The 21,634-nt window shown below is 43.4% G+C and overlaps 1 protein-coding gene across 1 annotated transcript in view; it reads right to left on the reverse strand.

Annotated features, from left to right (window-relative positions):
• Positions 1–1,013: 1,013 nt before the first annotated feature.
• Positions 1,014–21,634, reverse strand: part of Jhy (junctional cadherin complex regulator) — a 60,331-nt gene continuing 39,710 nt past the window's right edge. Inside the window, exons 4-8 of the mRNA XM_038324401.1 lie at positions 20,490–21,139; positions 16,340–16,634; positions 4,099–4,179; positions 3,280–3,408; positions 1,014–1,208 (exon numbers count right to left, since the gene is read on the reverse strand). Of these exons, the coding sequence (XP_038180329.1) occupies positions 1,014–1,208; positions 3,280–3,408; positions 4,099–4,179; positions 16,340–16,634; positions 20,490–21,139 (1,350 nt within the window). The remainder of the gene's footprint in view (positions 1,209–3,279; positions 3,409–4,098; positions 4,180–16,339; positions 16,635–20,489; positions 21,140–21,634) is intronic.

Raw genomic sequence — 21,634 nt, forward strand, 5'->3', positions numbered from 1 at the left:
CAGAACAGGAAGAAGGAAGTGAGGTAGATGGCTCAGTCAGATGCTACGCCTCTCCTAAGTTAGACAGACTGCCGCCGTGTCTCTCAGGGAGAGAGATGCGATGAAGCCAGCTGCCAGGTCAGAAGCGCTGAATATTTCCCGGTAAGACACCGCTCATGGTGTTACACAGATTATTAGATATGGGTTAGTCAAGATGTGAGTAAGAGGCTGAAAATAATGGGCCAGGCAGTATTTAAAAGAATACAATTTGTGTGTTGTTATTATGGGTGTAAAGCTAGCAGTGCAGGAGCCAGGAGGCCGGGAGTGGGCCGGAGGGAATGCAGCCCTTGCTCCCCACTACAATTTGAAGATAGCTACACAATGACACACGATGTCCAGGATATTCATAGCCATGGAGTTGATAATGGCTTTGACCATAGAGTCATTTGGGGTGGGTTTCCCCGGACTTGTAGGATCTGTGACTAATGTCTTAGTGTTCTGTTGGTATGAAATTAGGACCTTTTTTCTGTATTTCAATATGCATGTCTAGACATATCTTCAAATTTTCCACTTTTATGCAATAGACTTTTTGAAACTTGAAAGCCGAAGTATTACCTTCGTGACTAGGTCAGCTAAACTCATGTTAGGAAAAACTAAGTCTGTACACTCTGTCTTGGGCGGGTAGAGAAACACATGCAGACAAATTTATTTGGAGGGTCTTGTAAATTTTCCTGATGTGGAAGAAGGACAGAGGTAGTTAACAAACCAGAAGACCCAATGTAAACCAACGGCTTTATTGTCTAGCTCTCTATCAGTCCAAATTCTAAAAGATTTTAAAATAAATAATTATATGTATTTTCATATCCAGAATGTAAAACATGTCCCAGTGTCTGCCTGGGCCCCACACTAACTTCTGCACAGAGCAGACAAAGGCGGCCGGCAAGTGACAGTGCCTGGTGACCACTCAGTGTAGATGGATTGTTTCATTTCTCCGTGTCTCTTTCATGGCAGTTCTGATCCCCACCAAATGCTGTCTAGACAATGTGAAGGACTTTAAAAGCAGCCACGGCCTGCTTCTCTCGCTCGTGCCTGCTCTGCAGGATCTCCAGCAGGGAGATTTCTGGTAAGCCTCCGTTTTCACCGTTCTGTGCCTTCTTAGTTTTCTTCAGTGCTTGATCTGTCAGACTTGGTGGTTTGGGTTTGGGGATGGTTTTAGCGTATTCCAAAGCCTGGGGGCATAAATAGAAAAAACACCATTTAAAGAGGGAAGTTAGTCTTAGGAGAGGTTTATGATAGCGATGGAGATTGCTGTAATTATGGGCAGAAATGCAGATATCACGTTATTATGTGTAGTTTACACAAAGTTTGTCACTAAACAAGACATTGTGGAGCGAAAAGGAGCTGGAGAGGGATTTGGACAGCTGCTAGGTTACTCAAATGTTTTTACCATGGCAGATTCTTTAAAGTGTTTGCTAGCAGATTTCTCATCAGTTTATTGAGCCAACTCTCTGAGAGTCTTGTTAAAACCAAGATTCCAACAGAATCAACAGGCCTTTCTATCTTGATTTGTAGCTGAAGGACTCGGAAACTGAAGACATCACTGTAGCTGATGAAAACTCAACTTTGTTCATTACATCCCATTGTTCTTTGAAAGAAAAGTTGGGTATTCTTAAGTGTATCTATAGAAAATAGATGCTGAAAATACAGTTTTTTTTTTTAAAATAGACACCATGTTTTAAAGGTGAAGTTATGATAAAAATGGGATCAGTTGGCCTAGGGATGCCACTCAACGACAGAGCCTTTGCCAACATGAACATGACCCTTGGTTCTGTTAGGGTGCCAGAAGAGGGGGAGGAGCAAACGGGGGAGGGGAAAAATGCAACAGAATTCATACTGGTTTTGCAGTTTTAAGCTTTTGTTGCTAGATTTATGTGTATGAGTGCTTTGCTTGCATACATGTCTATGCACCATGTACATGCCTGGCACCCTCAGATGTCAAAAGAGGAGGGTCCTATGGGACTGGAGTCACAGACGGTCATGAGCAGCCACATGGGTGCTGGGAACTGAACCTGGGGTCCTCTGTAAAAATAGTGAGTGCTCTTAACCACTGAGCCACCTTCCCAGCCCCAAGCTTTGCTTTTAAAGAAGACTTTATTGGGACTGGAGAGATGGCTCAGAGGGTAAGAGCATTGACTGCTCTTCCAGAGGTCCTGAGTTCAATTCCCAGCAATCACATAGTGGCTCACAGCCATCTGTAATGAGTTCTGGTGACTTCTTCTGGTGTGCAGGCAGAACACTGTATACAAAACAAACAAACAAACAAATAAATCTTAAAAAAGAGAATTTATTGACAATTGAAATGGGAATGGATAGATTTCCAAGCACCAGAAAGGGAAAAAAAACACTAAAGCATAAACCGTTCACCTTTTGAACTTATGCCAGAGAGAGGCACAGCGCTTCTCTAACAGATTTGTCACTGTGGGAGCGGTATGAAAATGCAGTGGGGTGGAGAAAGAAGGAAAGAACTCTTGCAGTGCCCTGAGCACTCAGGGAGGACAGCGAGGCTGACAACAGGCTGCGCACGTTCCTAAAGGCACCAAAACATCGCCTGTTTCTCCTGCCAGGAGTCCCCATGGGACCGAATGGATCAGCTGAGGCAGGCAGGGGGTCACAGAGGGTCTCCACAGCACACATTTCATTCCCATCCCGAGTCTTGGTTAGGTGACAACTCAGAGGACACACATTCTGTATTTTTATTTTATTTTTTTTGCCACCAGAGGAACCCATAGACTCTCTCTGGAAAAGCATAGTGAAAAGAACTTAAAAGAAACAACGAGGATGCTGATTTCCTTGAAAGTAATTTAATTATAAAGAATGAAAGCAATAGTTAATCCAGCCTGCTAGCTCCTGACGAGAGATCACTTCGTTATTTTCACATGTAATACAACTGAGACAACATGCCGACCTAACAGTTGTGTGTGTGTGTGTGTTAGTGGATAATATGCAAGTGCAGGAATGGCTGTGACTAAACGTCTCCTGTGTCGCAAACACATCTCCCGCCTCCGGCCTCCTCCCACAGGGTTTCTCTGCACAGCAGCGCTGGCTGTCCTGGAACTCGCTTTCTAGACCAGGTTGGCCTTGAACTCAGAGAAATCCACCTGCCGTTGTCTCTCTAGTGCTGGGATTAGAGGCGTGCACCACCATGCCTGGCTCCAGACACCTTGTTTGAGGTTAGGTGGTGACCAAAGTTTCCTGTTAGTTCTGACAGAAGCAGTACATGCCCTGATGCGAGCTCCTTACCTTCTGCCGAGAAATCGCTGATTTACTTTCAGGTTTTGCTGTCTGTGGTTTGGACAGAACGGACAGGGTCTTCATGTTGTATTCCTGGACTTGCTTTGCATATGCTTTCTGCTGCATTAATTTTTGCATCTGCTCAGAGAAATGGAGTAAAGTGAGCTAAATCTCTGCTGATTCTCCCAGTGACACACTGGTTTAACCGAGGTGGGCAGCTCAGGGGGATTACTTGTGTAAGGTGGCAGCAGTGAACTGGTTAATATTTCCCCGGAGAATCCTCCGTGAGTGCAGCGGCCCTCCCCGCTCTTAACAGAGGCTAAATCCTATTCAGCCTCTTCTTTGTTGCATTTACCCAATTTATTTTCATTTTTGCTTCCAACTTTGAACTATCCTCTTTTTATGCCCGAGTGCAACTGCAGTTCAAACACATTACACGAAGCTCTCCTTTCACTAGAGGACAGAGAGTAAAGTGGATGCATTTCTTCGGGGCTGGGGAACTCATATCCTAAGTGTCGTCTCTGTGGCCACTTCAAAGTTATCAGGACAACTCTATCAGTGAGACCAACAACCACACAGCACACACATCCCTTCCCACATTCACGCACCCCACTCTTCAGATCGAACTGAAAGGCAGGGAATAAAATAACACAGGCTAAGAATTTTTTTTCCCCAGCAGGAGTATCTGGGTCTCTATTGTGTCAGCATGACTGTTTCTGAGGGGTGTCTACTCAGTGTCAGATGTTTGCACGGGATTTGATGCCAGAGTGCATCACCCCCCCCCCCAGGCAGAGGACACCAAGTCTGAAAATGTCACATGCCACTTACTTTGTCCCTGACGGCCTCGAAGTCAGGTCCCAGGCCTCCGAGCTTCACGTCTCTTTTCTGATAGCCTTTCAGCTTGGAACTCTGAAAAAAAAAAAACCACAGAAATGGTTCCTCTTAAGGATCAGTGTCCCTTCCAAGTAGTCATAGGAAAGGACAGAAGAGACCAGAAGCCCCGGTGGAAGGTGGGAAAACGAGCGCATTTCTTGGCAGTGGCGCCATTTTCATGCTAGTTACTGATCGTAGCCTATTTGGTATTTGTGGTTGGTTTAGCCAATCTATTTGGACTTTTTCACTTCTCCTGAAATCATAAGCAATTTCAAGGTAACAATTTGTTGCAGTGATATTTTGTTTATGTTTTAACAAATAAAGCTTGCCTGCAAATCAGAGTGCAGAACTAAGCCACTAGAGGCTGGGCAATGGTGGCACACACCTTTAATCCCAGGACTTGGGAGACAGAGGCAGATGGATCTCTGTTAGTTCAGTGTCCCCCTGGGCTGCATAAAATTGATTCAGTCTAAAAGAGAAACAGAGCTCACACAAAGGTGATCTCAGGACTTGGGATCCCACGCCTTTAGTCCCAGCACTAGGGAGATGGAGACAGAAGTGGTATGGCTGGGCTGGGAAAGGAATACAAGGTGGGGGGAGACAGGAGCTCAGTGCAGTCTGAGGCAGCGGTCTGAAGCGGTCAGTGTGAGGCACATTCAGTCTGTGCAGGCGGTCTGAGCAGCAGGGCAGTCTGAGGTTTTGTTGAGACAGCATGCAGCCTGGATATTCAGTCTGAGGATTCCGTAGAGGTCAAAGGTCTCTCTAGTGGCTGACGGCTCTGCTTCTCTGATCTCTCAGCTTTCATCCCCTAATATTGGACTCCGGGTTTTTGTTATTAAGACCAATTAGAAAATGTGCTACGATTTGTTTTTTGGTTAGCATTTTTAACTGAACTATATATAACACAATTGGCAACAGTTACCATGATGTCCACCCAGGCAGTCTGCAAGATCAAATGACTCCGCCTCGCAAATGGCAGTCAGCACACACTGCTTCAGAAAGCCCTGCTGAGGGGTGGAGCCTGCCTGCTGAGGGGTGGAGCCTGCCTGCTGAGGGGTGGAGCCTGCCTGCTGAGGGGTGGAGCCTGCCTTTCCAGACACTCTGAAAACAAGTGCTGACACTGCAACCTGAATATTTTACAACCCGTTGTTGGGATAGGATAGAAATGAAGATGGAAGTTATGAAACCATCTCACACTAGCTCAGAATTGAGGATAATAAAGAGCTATTTATTTAGGAGTAGATTCACAGATCACAGTCCTCTGCACGAACAGGGAACAGGAACTGAATCCAGAAGCCAGGAGAGAGCAAGCACTTGCTTTACATAGGCGTTTACAGTGTAAGAGGCCACGCCCAAGTGGGCTGGTATCTTAAGGCTACTGGCTGAAGGAGTTCCTACAGCACCTCCCCCCTTTTGTTTAAATAGAAGAGTTCTAAGCCTAATACAAAACTATATACATTAAGAACAGATATCAACTAAAATGTTAGAATTACAACCAGCATAAACAATATTAAGCAAGGAATATATGCTAAACATTTCCATAATCATTCTATCCTAAGGAGTCTAAGTCTTGTATTAGAAATGGCTTGGCTAAATCATAATAGGAAAGTAAGTATGACTATTTAATCTTCAACCCCATCGAAGGCCTGAGAAGGGAGATAATATTACTTGAGTAGGTAGGAAGTACAATCAAGCAACTTCCAAAATGTACAGGAGATGACAGAGACAACTGTCTACCTGGGCAAACACCCAAAGTCTCATTTGCAATGTTGAAGCAACCAACTTTGGCTAAGGCCTAGAGTAACTGACAGAACATTTTATAAGGCAGGAAAATTTTCAGAACCCTCTTATCCTGTCTTAGAAAGGTTTGACAGGCTTTTATCTTGTATCCTATTTGTCCTGTTCAGACATTGTGTATTTTCTCAGTGGTCAAGGCATGGGCAGTTTCTTGCCCAAAGGCCAGTTTTGCCAAGAAGAAAACAAGCTCCAAGTGGAGTGTCTTCAGTGCTCAACATTCTCTCAGGAATAGATCGGTGCTGCTAGGAGCAATTGTGTCTTGAGTCAACAAAACTCTAAGTTATTTAAATGCTATATTCTACAGCTTTTTGAAGTGGTTGAAGATTACCTATCTATGTGGAATACAATCTCTATGTATCTAAAGAACGTGATTAATCTAACTGTAAGTATGATAAACATGGATGATTATAGACCTATAATAATACTTAATACTTATATAGTTTAAAGACTAAGACTTCATATTAGAATATTAAACTATCTTTAAGCAACTGTGCAGCAAATGAGGACAATGACCTCAAAATGTAAACAATATATAAGTATACACAGGTGAAATGTATAGTGCAATATGACAAATACATTCTAAAATTGTATCAATATACAAAATGTCAGAAGCAGAGATAGAAGCATGCATGCATACAATATGAGAAAATAACCTTGCCTAGGTGTAAAACTATTGTAAACAGAAATAGAAGCATATTCAATATAATAAATATAATTTGAACTTGTGTCAATATACAAAAATGTATGCCCATGTAAATTGTCCATAAATAATAGCTCACAAGTATTCACTTGATTATTCACTATTATTGTTATTAGTGTGAGTAAGCTCACAGAAATCTACCTATTATCCCATTCAATTTCCCCTTTTTTTTTCTCAAAGAGATCTCTGTGCCTACATATTTTCCACTCCAACACCCAACCCCATACCAGTTATAATCAACCCCTAATTGATGTCCCTAACCCTGAAGACAAACTTTTTTGGGAGAGGGGACGTTGTCTTCTAGAATTACCTTCAGCTGTCATGAGGGTGATATTCTTTCTATGGGATTCTGTGAAACTAAAATGATGGTTAAGTTCCAAGATTACTGTCTGGTATAATTGCAAATAGTCTCTGAGTAGTCAGTAGGGTTTTTCTGAGGTTCATATCTGGCCAGAACGTTCTAAGAAGGTGCACCATTTTAGCTTAACCAAGTTGGAACCCTCTTGAGCAGCTGGTACCCAAAACTGGTCTTAAAGTAGCCGTGCCAGCATCATGATGCCATATCAACCAGGTGGAGTTGTTGTTGTAGGGCCCCATATTCTTTCTGGAAATTTCAAAGATTATTGCAGGAAAATCTACTGTTCATTGTGGAAAACTTAAACAATATTTATATAGACATATATTCAATGAGAGATATGATATAGACAAAATAGGTATGGAGGATAAGTAAAATAATTCCTAAAATCTTTCTTCTTTCTGTCCATACCAGATGGCTCCTGACATGAGACAGAAATTCTGAATTTTCCTTTTAACAACATGCTTGGATTTAGAGAAGGATAGCCACTGTCCAACTCCAAAGCCAGCTTTTAAGGTTTTGTTTAAATGAATTATTAGATCAGGTATCATTGCAGTCATAGACCACAAATGTCGCCTAACAATTTTTGAAAGCCATTAAGAGTCCACAGTCGGTCTCTCCTAATTTGTATCTTTTGCATTCTAATTTTCTGTTAACTTATTTTATAACCTAAGTAATTGACTAAATCTCCTCTCTGCATTTTTTCAGGAGCAATTTGTAATCCCCATCCAGGCAAAATTTCCTTTACTTCTTCAAACATTCTTTCTAAAATATTTGCATTTGATGTCATCCATGTAATGGTAAATTATGACTTAAGAAATTGCTCATGTATTATTTCCAATGACTGACTTACAAAGTATTGTCACAGGGTGGGACTATTGAGCATTCTCTGTGGGAGAATAGTCCACTGGTATCTCGTAGTAGGCTGAAAATTATTATAAGTAGGCACTGTGAGGGAAATTTTTTCCCTGTGTCCTTTTCTTGTAAAGGTTTGCTGAAGAAACAATCTTTTAAATCAATAACTATGAGAGGTCATCCTTTTGGTAATAGAGAAGACAGAAGAATTCCAGATTGTAGAGGGCCCATAGGTTAAATTACTTTGTTGAAAGCTCTTAGATCTGTCACCATTCTCCATTTTCCAGATTTCTTTTTAACAACAAATACAGGAGAATTCCAAGGGCTGGTTGATTCTTCAGTATAGTGAGCATCTAATTGCTCCTGTACCAGCTGTTCTAAAGTCTGCAGTTTGTCTTCTGTTAAAGGCCACTGTTTAACCCATATTAGTTTCTCAGTTAACCATTTTAAAGGTAGAGCTGTTGGTACCTCTAAAGGTTTGCTAGTTGTTTTGTGTTCTTGCATGGCCTGAATGGCTGGTTACCTTTGTTTATAATACCTTATAATATCCTTCCCAGAAACTCATGTTTCTGGGACTGTAGGAATGTTAATCTGGGTATACTATTGCTACAACAGGTCATGACCCCATAAATTCACTGCAGTATTAGCTACATATGGCCCCAGCCTTCCTTTCTGTCCTTCTGACCCTAATCATTCAACCCATCTTGTGATTTGTTTTACTTGAGATAGGGTTTCAGTTCCTCTTGAATCTGGATGCCAATTCAGATGCCAAGATTCTGGAGTAGTGATAATCACATCTACACCCATGTCTAATAATCCCTCAATTACAATGTTATTTATACGTGTTCTTAGTTTTTATCTTTGATCATTTATAGAAGTTTGCCAAAATACATGTTTCCTATTTCCTACTGAAGTTTTTGATTCATCCTCCATGTCTATTCCATCATCCAGAACAGTATTGTTTTTTACAGTAGGCACTGGATTTTTAATTTTTCCTGGTGAGAGATGTTCTCCACAGTGACTAGGAATGGTTGGACCATGATCATCATGGGGGCCTGAGAGACGTCCCCCCAAGGAGTTTCCCAATGGCATCAGGTTGCCTTGTCTGTCTTTTGTTGATCTGCTTCCATTGGTTCAATGTTGGCCTTTGCAACACCTCCTACATATTCCAGAAGGCTGAGACTGCCTATTCTTGCCATTCCCAGAGGAGACATTATTACTAGGAATTCCTTTTCTACAGTCCCTTTTCAGATGTCATATTCTACCACAATTAAAGCATTTGGCATTTTGGTGTCTCCTCATGCTATTGGAAATCTCTTCTCCTACCCAAGCTTCAGTACTATAGTCAAATGTTTCAGCTTCATTGTATGCAAGATCTATTCATCTATTCATGCTGATCTGACCTTTAAAGGCCCAAGTATCTTTTTGTATTCTAAATTGGCGTTTTCAAAAGCCAAAGATGCATAAACACACATCTAGCTTCTGGGTCTGTGACTCCTACTTGTACAGCTTTAGTTAATCTTTGTAAAAAGTCACTAAAGGGTTCTCTTTGGCCCTGTTTAACCCTGATATATGATTCAATTCTCTTTCCTAGTTCCTGAATCCTGTTCCAAGCATTCAAAGAATGATCATGGCTTGCTTTTAAAGAGCCTTACTGGATTGTAAAATTAATCTTTTTTTCAGAATAACGACTGGGACTCAGACTCCAAATGTAACACAAAGCTGAATGTGAAAAACAAACAAATCTATATAGTAAGACACAACTAATTTGATAATAAATAACAAATTGTCATATATTTGAGGTTAATGAATTACAATTCTCTCTGTAAAGAGAGCTCCTATAAATACTGGAAAACATCATATACTGATGTATGCAGAGTGATGACACATTTTAAACAATGATCAAGCACTCTCATCTGCAAGGTCATCAAAGATGAAAACTAAGTGATTACAGGCCATGCCGATAACAAGATGGCAAGTCACGGTGCTCGGAAGTCTTACCCTGGTGTAAACTGCTACCACCATTTATTTAGACAAAAGTTCAATGTCTGTTCGTATGTGTAGACAAAATTCACAAGAGCACAATCCAAACTGTTAAGAGGTGTGATCAGGATTTCCAAGAGCTTTCAGTATGATTTTGTGTATGTTGTATATGTATTTTAGTTATTGTAAATTTTGTTAATTCCTAAAATAGGCCATATACCTTTTAAAATTAATTTTTTGATACTTATTTTTATTTATTTATTTATTTGTATGTATGGTTGTTTTGCTTACATGTAGGTATGTACACCACATGTGTGTAGTGCTTGAAGAAGTCAGAAAAGGGGGCTGGATCCTCCAGGGCTGGAGATACACATGGTTGTGAGCCATCATGTGGGTTCTGGCAATCAAACCTGGGTCCTCTGCAAGAGTAGCAAGTGCTCTTAACCACGGAGCCATCATGCCATCCTGATGGATTGTACATCTATCTGGGGAGTCTTTTCTGAGATACAGCTTGGCAATGGTCATCAAATGAATGAAAACATTTTGTCAGATTAATTAGAATTACTTCGTGTAACTTCATGGCCCTAAGAATGAACTATGCACGAATTGTACCAGCCACCTCAACTTGTTGGCTACTGGCGGTGCTGCACTGGCTTTTCCCTCAGCCCCTCTCACTGTAGAAGCCCCCAGTCCACTAAAGTTAGTTGTCCTTTATCATCTGTGGGTATCTGGTTCCAGGACGCCCTACGGATACTGGTCTAGATGCTCAGCCTATCACCTATGCACATTGCCCTTATGCCTTCATCATCTCTGGATTATTTATACCTGACGTGATGTAAGCACTATTCAGAGAGTCATTCCGGTGTCACAATGGCTTGGAAAAGTCTGTTGCATTCAGTACAGGTGCACTGTTTCTAGAACCCAATGGATATGGGAACTGACTCTTCCACCACTCCCCCAACCTCCCCACCACAGAGCTCTAGCAAGTAAGTTATAATTGAGTTTGGTGGGTGCAGTTACGTCCTTGGGGGCTTTTATTCAGGTTGGCGTGGCAACTCCCTTCTCATTTTTATTTTTTATCCCCAAAGTGGATGGGACTCCTGCAGCTAGCTGAAACAGCACTCCTGCAGGCAGGGGAGAAACAAGGAGAATCACACAATTCTTGGTTCTGATGTTTTGAGCTGTGGAAACCCCAGTGTTAGCAACTGCCTACCTCTGGGTTAATTGTATGAGAGAAGAATGAAGCCATGGTTTTGAAATTGCTGGTCAGTCTGTCACTGCTGTGGAAGGCAATATTCCTAACACACCAGGGCTTTAGTGTCACTGCTGAGAAGGAGCAAAACTTCTGCACTTCAGGATTAAAGGCTCTGTAAACAGAACTGGCTGCATTATGATGTTAAACATTTATGGTCAAGACTTTCTCAAGTGCATCTAAGTCTAAAAATAGAGAGAAGGTAAGATCCATTTTAAGGAGGCCTTTGGTCTGAAACCGTTAAATATAACATAAAAATAGACAGGGGCATTGTTGCTCATTGAAGGACATTCCAAAATAATAAATCTTTAGGAAAACAGTCATTACCAAGAAAAGAGCACTGCATCTGCTCATGTCTGCTTCTTGTCCATTGTATTTCTTTTTAATATCTTTTTTGGGTGTGGGGGTTGGGTCTGGCTATGTAACCCCAGTTGTCCTTGAACTTGCAATTCTCCAGCCCAGTGTTGGAATTATAGGCACATGCCACTTGTGTGACTATATTTGGCTTGTTTATCCTCTTGTTGTTTTGAATACTAAAGATTTTTAAATTTAAAGTATTTATTTGTGTGTGAGCATGCATACGCACTCATATGCACACATTATTAGGCCTGTGCAGCAAGCACTTTTACCCACTGAGCCACACTTTGCTGGCCCTTCTTCGTAGATACATTTATAAAAGTATTTATATACAACAAATTAATTTTTTTTACTGACAATTTTGGTATTTCACTTATCTGACATCAAGTGGATTTCAAAAAAATGTGAATTTTAGACAAATATTCTATCATTTAGTGTCATTAAATAATTTAGATATTTTGCTAAATGTTGTCTATTGAAGTTGCACTAAGTAAGGTAAATACTGCATGTTACTTCGATTATTTTTTTTGAGATAAATTGACAGAAGTATGACTATTGAGATCTAGAGAACATTTGAGGCCACCAATTAGCATTTCTGCTCTCCCCAAGCAATAATGTGTCTCTTTTTATAAGCCTTGCTTACAAGGTACGGTTTTTATCACACTTTAAAAACTTCAGTCGTTTTTAACAATTGAGTGAACACGGGCAACGTCTGTTGTGACTACAAACCTGTTCAAGTGCATTTGTGTCCCCGTTCACAATCTCTAAATTATAACCTATTTGCCAAAGTAAAAAAAAAAAAATGACAGAAAGGGTTTTTTTTTAAAAAAAAGAAATCAAACAAATAAGCCACCACTCATGTCCAAGGCATAAATCCAATTTGCCTGAAGAAGATGAGAAAGAAATGATCAGTGGGCAGGAGCCTCATCCCTAACCCTGGTGCAGCTTAACTTTTAATCATGCTCCCGATTCACAAAGGACGTGCCAGGGAGCATGGATAATCGTGTGCCGATCTTCAGCCACTCTTCTCGCTAGTAACTTTAGTAAGCATCAAGGTTGGGGTTAAAAAAAAAAGAATCAGAGCCAAGGGTCTAGCATTCCATACAGACACAGAGGGAGAGCATGTGGCCCAAATGGGCCATCCCCATGGCTGCTGATCCCTTTATAGGATGAGCTGCCTACAGCACAACGACATTTCCCAGGGGACGGGGGGGGGGGGGGGGGGTGTGGCTCCTAGGGGAGTTTGTTCCGGGTGACTGGTGGTGAGAATCCTGGATCTGCTTAAGTTTGGCGCAAGTAATTAGGAAGAACCCAGTGCTGTGACTCTGTTTGATCTCTCTCCACCTAAAGTCTTAACAGCATTGCTGAGATGTGATTCTCAGACCACAAAACTCACTCATTTAAAGCTGTGCAATTCAGTGGCTTTTAGGATAGTCACCGAATTGTGTAAGCATCGCCCAATCCAATTGTACATTTTCATCACTCTTAAAAAAAAAAACAAAATAAAACTCCAGTACCTGTTAATCCGCACTGTCCTTGTCCCCAGTCCCCACACCTCTAGCCCTAGGCAGCTAAGCTGCTTAATGCTTCTTCAGTAGTCTTACAGTCAAACAATCCTCAGGTGTTATTCTCGGTCACCTTTCCTTGGTTTTTGAAAGACTAAAAAGTAGCACAATGTCCAACAGTGATGCTGGTGATGATGGTGGTGATGGTGATGGTGACAATGACAGCTATAAGACATCAGCACCGACGACTACATCTCTGAATACAGGGATCAAACACTGGAATATAGAAGTGTGGTCCAGATAAATCCCTAAGCACGTTCACTGCCTGTCTTTGTGGTTCACACCTTAATCCTAACACACGGTAGGATGAGACAGGAGGACTACCGTGAGTTAGAGGTCAACTTGGGCTACAGAGTGAGTGACACCCTGTTTTTAAAATTCCCCGAACCAAAAACCAAGCCAACCAACCAAACAAAAAACCACATATCCAATAACAAACATCTACTGGCCTTGGCCTCACAAAGGCAGAACTTTCTTGGGGGCAAGGGTGATACACATTCATCATCCTCTGGGGCAAGGTGTGTGACTGTCTCTGTACACTCCAAGGAGTACGCCTGAATTGACTGATCTGTGAGGACTTGTTTCAGTTCTGAAATGTTACACCCTGCCGGGGGTAAAGAGACTACGCTGCAGACCTAGTCTCCAGAAAATTCCTCAGATGTGTAAGACCGAGAAAGCTACTGAGAAACGAGGTATAAACAATGCCTTTGGTGCCAGGGAGCAGCGAGCACAGGACATGTGCTCTGTGGTCACTAAACTTAATCTAAATAACCCTCTTTTTAGGGGCAGTCAAGCAGCAAGCCCCAGATTGTCTGTGATAGCAAACACCAGTTAATTACGCAAGCTCAACCTCACCAGCCAGGGAACTCTGTACTGAGCCCTTACTAGGGAAAGTGGTGGCCGGAGAGAGCAGAAGTATATCTGGATAGTTTGGCATCCCTTGTGCTGTGTTAATTTCTTCGTCCTAAACCTGGATTTCATGATGTGGACAATGCCTTGTATTCTGAAACCACTCTCAACAGTACCGCCAGAAGAGGAAGGGGCCCCAGGCCTATTAGCTTTACAAATCCTCAGAAATTTTGCCGCGATTCAGGGCGATTCCCTTGGAAACCAAGAGCTTTGACTTGGCCAGCAAATAAGCGTGAGATGGATAATGACTGGCCCTGTCTGGTGCCGGGGCTGCCTGCTGTCCTATACAAATCACCTAGTTCTAAGTCACTTCAGCGTCTGGACCGGCTTAGAGACAAAGGGGGCTCCAGTGTGGTGTGTTTGTCGGATGTAGATTGAAGGTACTGGGCTGAGAAAAAGGATGTGTGTGGATTGCAGGCACCCTTGCAGACATTAGGGAGGGGCGGGCAGGAGCAGGAAGTTGTCCTTACTCTTCCCACCTCCCACCGCCTTAGACTGGAGGTACTAAGTACTGCATTTGCCTCTACCCTTTCTCAGCACAACATGAATGCTAATTTGTGAAAAGAGAGGGAAGAGAAATGGACACTTAATCGATGTATAATCTTTGCTAGGGAATAAGCTGAGGTTTTAGTACATTATTTCATTTAATATCACATCACACCAGAAAAAAAAGAGTGATTCTGATTGTTCCTATGAAGAATTAGGGACTGGGATAAGTCAGTAACTCCTCTTTGGGAACAGTCCATAAGATGGGTCTGTAGGCAAGACTGTAGAGCATTGCCTTAGCTAGTGATTGATGTGGGAGGGCTCAGCCCACCATGGGTGGGGTCAGTCCTAGGCTGGTGGTCCTGGATTCCATGAGAAAGCAGGCTGAGCAAGTCATTGCAAGGAGCAAGCCTGTGCAAGGACTTCGGAATGACTGAATCCACCAACTTCTTCCCAACCCTGCGCCTGGGAACCCAGTTCAAAAGCTGTTCTTTTTTACCTACAGGAAAGTTCTGTTCTGAGAGCCTGTGTTTGGCTGATTCTTAGACCCTAGGATCTATAAGCTCTGGAGTGAGTGGGCCTCTCCATGTTGACAGAAGTGTTGGTTACAAAGGCTGATCTTGTGTTCCCATGGAAATAATACATGGGATGCTCGCTTCCTAGTCTGGTCTGAGTCTTGGCTTATTTGGGAAAAGTGATATAGGCACCACGCTAGAACCCAACTGCCATGTAATCATGCTACTCTGGGAAAAGAAGCGACCCGTGATTCCCAAAACTTAGGCCTGCTCCTCACAGTGCAAGTGCAGTCTTCCAGCTCCAAGCTAGCAGGAGCACTGTCTATGCCACAGAACAGGAGCTACATAAACTTCTTATAACATAACCTGCCTCAGGTATCTTATTATAGTAATGAAAAACAAAAAGGCATCATTTCACCCTGGAGCCAAGGGAACTTCCTGAGAATTTAAAAAAGTTGCATTTAAAGCAATACAAGAAGAGACTGAATTGCATCAAAATGCTCACTATGGTGACCCAGGGATGAATAAAGACCAGGTGCGATGTAGGAGTGTTTCTATCTATCTGCTGTTTCATTGGTTAATTAATAAAGAAACTGCTTGTCCTGATAGGTCAGAACATAGGTGGGTGGAGTAGACAGAACAGAATGCTGGGAGTGAGGCAGATGACTCGAGCAATCGTCATGCCTCTCCTCTCTGGGCAGTCGCCATTATTCTCCGACCTGAGACAGTCGCCATGAAGCCAACCACCAGGTCAGACATGCTGAATCTTTCTCTGTAAGCCACCACCTTGTGGTGCTACACAGATTACTAAATATGGGTTAAAGCAAGAGAGAGTTAGCCAGTAAGAGGTTAGAGCTAACGAGCCAGGCAGTGTTTAAAAGAATACAATTTGTGTGTTGTTATTTTGGAGCATAAGCTAGCCAGGCGGCTGGGAGCCGGGCGGGAATGCAGTCCTTAGCTCCTCACTACACAGGTGCCCTCCTGGAGAGCCGCTGAGCCCACTGGCCGGCCTGGGTGTTTTGCTGTGGAAGCTCAGGTGGGATGTGCACCAAGAAGACTCTTCTGGTGGCGGATGGCGAGAGAGCTCTGGCTACACGACTCTCCCTCGCTCAGCCCTGCTCTCTTTTCTCAGATATGAAGGTGTGAGGCTCAGCTTAGGAGAGGGACGGGGTGAGGAAAATGAAGACTGAATGGGGATAGAAGCAGAATCAGTGCTGCCCTTCTGCAGTGAGATGACCTAAGAAGAAAGGCAGCAGGCACCCTTGACAATAGAACCTCCTGGAAAGACAGGGAGGGGCTATCAGGGACTAGCAAGGGCTTGAGGGGAGAGTTCCTGGTTCCCGGACCAGCCCTATTCCAGACCCACCTGTGTCATCAGAATTAAAAAGTGACTTGGCTGAGCAGCCAAGCTTTTACCATCACCTTGGTGCCGCTGCGCTTCCTGTGTTTCTTCCCCCTTTCCAGCTGCAGCAGGTAGCCTTCCGAATTACTACGTGCCATCTTCATCTGCTGTCGGTTGCTTCTGTCTGAACTGAGTTGGGATTCACTTTCTACCCTGGACAGGATAGGCGGGAGTGTGGTGCTGGACAAGGAGCCCTCGCTGGGCTGCACTTCTGCCAGCTGCACCAAGGCTTGCTGATGCTGTTCCATGATCTGAGCAAGCCGGGAGTCTGGAGAGGCGCTGACGCGGTCCGTGTCTGAGGAAGAGTGGAATTTCCTTTGGAGAAAACACAAATGCTTTAACTAAAACTTGAATCCGTAACACCACTTTCTGTGTAGAAATCTTTAGGAACCATTAATCTTTTCATGAATATATTGATTTCTCATCTTCAACTCCTCCTCTTTTTCCTTGGGACATTCTAGCTCCCGTTTAAGGATATTTATTTATTTATGTGTCTCTCCTTGTATGTACATGTGTGTATGGGTACTTCTGGGGTTCAGAAGAGGGTGTCAGATCCCAACACCTGGAGTGACAGGCATCTCATGTGAGCGTGGGAACCAAACTCGTGTCCTCTGCAACAGTATTCGGCTCTGACTGGCTGAGCCATCCCTCCAGTCCACAGCAGGAAAGGCTTGTTAGGACTTTCAGTTAGTGTGTGAAGCATAGGCGGACAAGCGAGCAAGCAAATAACAACAAAACCCAGAACACCATTCTGAAACCCAAAGACCTTCCCATTACACAACAGTTAGAAACAATGATCAAAGATGCATTCTTTAAATACATAGTTGAATGTGCCAGAGAATCTGGGAATCTCCGGGTATGGAAACAAAAAGGAATAAAAAGCAAAGCAGGTTCTGGATTAGCTAAAGACGCAGCTTTCTTTGGGGAACTTTTGGGTAAAGGATTTGGGGTTTAAGACTTAATGCTGCTGGGCTGGGAACGTGGCTGGCTTGGTGGGGTGCGTGACTGGCTTGGTGGGGTGTGTGGCTGGCACAAACAAACAGCAAACAAATCTTGGGATTTTCTTCTTCATGTTGGGAAACAATTCTTTTTTCTGAAGTTCCACGTCTTAGAGATTTGCATTTGTAAAGAAAGAAAAAAAATACTCTGTATCTGTGAAGCAACAGGGCCAGAAATTAATTGGACCACCCAAGAAAAGGACACAGAACTGGCAGGAGGAATCTTCCATCAAGTGCCACACTGATCACAGAAATCCAATGTCAGTAGGCCTGTCACTCAGCTTCCAATATGATTTTCAGATTGTCACACAAGCAAGACCAGCCCTAATGCAAACACAGAACAGGTAAAGAGAGAGGGGTGGAGATGAAGAGAGGGAGAGGGGGAGATGGAGAGAGACAGAGAGAGAAATTCCACCAGCACCAATTAAAACCCAGATGAAAGAGAAACTACGAAAATTTAAAAGCTTAAAAATTGTCACAAAAGCCCTGACTTGCCATCGCCATGTACCTTGTTAAGAATGTAGGATGTCAAGAAAGAATGATGCTGCCTCTCTAGTAAGAGGAGCATCAGAAGACAGTCACAGAAACAAAGATACACCCTGAAAAACACGAGAGCAGTGGAAGAGTGGAAGTCAGCGCCGACACAGACACAGCGCCATCTAAGAGCGTCTGAGACAGAGGATGGAGAGGATGGAAAGAGATGGTCCATGAGATTCTGCTGTGTTTTTCCCAGAATGGAAAGAGGCGAGTCTCCTGGTTCACAGGGGCTGGCACAATCTATAAAAACAGTGACCTTACAGCTTCTGGAGAGAAAATGAGCAACCATGTGCCACGGATCTGGAATCAAGTGGCTTCTTAGTGTGCAAAAGTCACATTGGAAGCAAGAAGATGGCTCTGAGGGTAAATGGTTTCTAACCTAGAATTCTTCTATACTCTGCCGGCTGTCATTTAGACAGGGACAGAGTGAAGACAGTGTGAGGGGTGCAAGTCTCAGAACGCTCAGCTTCTAGGCAGAGGATGGAGTTCTCTAGTAGAACAGGAGCGGAAAGTATGAGAGAGGAGGCGTGGGGAAGGGAGGGGAAGGGAAGTTGCATGAGGGATAGAGCTAAGGGGCGTCCTTCTGGTAGGCCAGGCCCTGCCATGGAGAAAGTGTGCAAGACACCACACCTAGAGAAAAGAGACAGCAAGGGTGTTTGCCAGCCGCCGGTGTCACTCCAGGAAGCTGACTGAGACCCTTACTAAATGTATATCCCAGACCATCCCCACAGCACCTGTCTCCCGACTGATTTATATGTAAAGTTGCATACTGTGTCGAAAACAAGCCCATGAACGGCGCCCAGTGTGTCAGACTACACACGTCTTCTGTGCACTTTAGCGTCAAAGTCATCACGTCAGGAGTCCAGGAAACCTGTGTTCTTAAGGAGCATCAGGGATGGTCTCTTGAAGTGACCTTAAAACATGTTTTCTTGCTTATTGGAGTAATGCATCTATATTGTAGGGAGCTCGAACAATTCTAACTCTAAAGAAGATAGTCACTGCATCTTTTAAATTTAATTATTATTCATTCATTCATTCATTTATGACAGGTCTTATTATGTAGCATGTAGCTTTTGCTGGCCTGGAACCTGCTATGTAGACCAGACTGGACTTGAACTCAGAGATGTGCCTGCCTCTGCCTCCTGAGTGCTGGAATTAAAGTTATACACCACCACAACCAGCACTTTTTATGTGTCTGGATGCTTTGCTTACATGTATATCTGTGTACCATATGTATTCTTGGTGCCTTCAGAGACCAGAAGATGACGTCATATCATCTGGAACTGGAGATACAGATGGTAGCTTTTAATCACTGAGTCAGAGACACTCATCATCAGGAGGACTTCCTTACCACGTGCACATTGGGACAGTAGGGGCCGCAGTCTTTCAGTATAACCCTGTACCTCATTACCCCCCCCCGTCTCTGTCTGTCTCTCTCAACAGGGTTTCTTTGTGTAACCTTGGCTATCCTGAAACTTGCTCTGTAGATTAGACTGGTCTCAATCTCACGGAGATCCTCCTGGCTCTGCTTCCTGAGTGCTGGGATTAAAGTCACGCACTACCACCACCACCTGGATCATTACCTTCTCTTTAGGGGAACATTTCCTCAAAGGCATACCTTTTAGAGGTCACAGGGGACTAAATATCAGGGAAATTTCCCTACCATTGATTCTTTTTAGGTAATTTCTGCGGTGGTGTTTCTGTGCCTACACACCTTTCTAGGCCTGGTCACCCCAGGCTGAAGATAACTTTTTCTCTGACATTTACTCAAATCCTTCTAACCATGTTAATTTACTTTGGCTGTGTCCCTGTGCCTTTCCCTTGCTCCAACTTCTAGTTTCACTAGCACATAATCAGTAGAGAAGAACAGGAAGAGAAAGAAGACATCAGAAGTCAAGCAGGAGTCAGAGGCAGGGGAGGTGTTAGTTGGTCTTTTCTTCTAGCCTGATCCACTCAGGGGTTCTGTTGCCCCCTTCTCCCGCTCTTTTCTTTCTCCATAGCCTCTAATTTCTCCTCTGAACAAACCACTCACGATAAGGAAATTCCAGGCAGGTCTGATGGCTTCTGTGGCAAAAGCACTTATGCAAGCCTGATGACCATTAGTTTGATCCCCAGATCCAAACAGTGTCCTCCACAGGTGTTCTGCCATGTGCACGCATGTGAGGAATATTCCTTTACACTGTGTGAACAGATGTCACTGTGATTGGTTTAATAAAGAAGCTGACCAACCAACAGCTGGACAGGATAAGGTTAGGCAGAAGAGCCAAACTGAAAATGCTGGGAAGACGAAGGGTGGACTCAGGAGTCTCAAACAGATGCAGAGAGAAGCAAGACGGGCACGCCATGCTGAACAAACAGAACCAGCCATCCAGCAAAGCGAAGATAAGAAACATGGGCTAATTTAAATGTCAGGGTTAGCTAGTAACAAGCCTGAGCTATTGGCCAAACATTTCCAATTAATAGTAAACCTCTGTGTGGTAATTGGGAGCGGCTTGCAGGACAGAAACTTTAGTCTTGGTATGTGTGTGCATTCATATGCACACATATGCAAACATTATGCATGCACACGCATGAAACCACATGCACATTCCCACCCGTAAAAATAAAATTTTTGAACCATAAAAAAAATGCTCACCATAGCATCTCTATGTTCTTGTACTTTGTCTCTACCTGCGGCTGTTTGGATGGCTTCTTGATCTTCGTTGACCTGTGTGTGTTCATGTCATAATCAGACTGAGGGCCTTTCTGGCTCAGAGACACGTGTTTGTGAGAAGGTTCATTAAAGTCTTGCAGATCCATATCAGAAAGCATGTAGAGGGGTTGCTGCTCATACAAAGATCTTTTCTCGTCTTCATGTCTGTGTCCTCTTTTTTTATTAGCGTTCAGCCCGGAGACAGAGTTTTTATACAACACTCTGTCAAAAGCCTGCTTGGGTGGAACAAATGTGTTGGAGGTGACTTTGGGGTTGTGGGCGAGTGTTCGGGAGTCCTGCAAATCTGTGTTCGAAGAATTCATATATGTGGCCAGCCCATGCTTTGCTGAGGCATCCATAGGCTGCCTTTCGTTTTGTGGTTGTTGGAGAGGATAATTCTGATGTTTCTGACTGACAACGAGCTCTTTGGTCCCAAGAGACTTCAGGCCATTCTGGCGTTTCTTCTGTTTCCGAACCCTGGCCTTGCCTGTTCTCTTGGAAGGTTGCTGCCCATTGGCTGTATCGGAAGACTGACCTCTTGGGACACTGCCTGATTTTGTATCTTCATATTGAGACAAGTGTTCTTGGTAACTCTAAAAAAGAAATTATAGTTAAGGTAAAGTTAGAAGGTGAGTACTCTTCATAAATTTTCAATTAATTCTTTTTGTTTTTTTCTTACTAGGAGTTGAAATTTCTAGAAAAGTGGCCCTGGGTTGCAAAGGAGAGACTCCAGAGAGTTCTTTCCTATTGCAGGTGATTAGGGCGTGAGCGGCTAAGGAAATGTAAGATTGTGAGCCCAGAAGGCGTTTGAGAGTTTAAAGCGGCCTCTGTATTAGTCCTCTGGCAAGCCATATGGAAAGGTGTCACCAAGCTGGGAATGGGAGGGAGCTAAGCTTTACCCCCAAAGAGATGCACAGAGAAAGAACATACATCTACGCCAACAGGTACAGGTTATGCTACCTAAGTATTTCCAAAACCCCACCCAGAAGATACCAGAGGTTTGCCTGTGCCACGCAGGTCCAAGTTCAATATCAGCCCATCAGCTCTGCGTACTCACACAGGTCAACAGCTAGAAATGACCTCTTCTG

This window comes from Arvicola amphibius, chromosome 3 (assembly GCF_903992535.2).
Source record: "Arvicola amphibius chromosome 3, mArvAmp1.2, whole genome shotgun sequence".
Classification (NCBI taxonomy): domain Eukaryota; kingdom Metazoa; phylum Chordata; class Mammalia; order Rodentia; family Cricetidae; genus Arvicola; species Arvicola amphibius.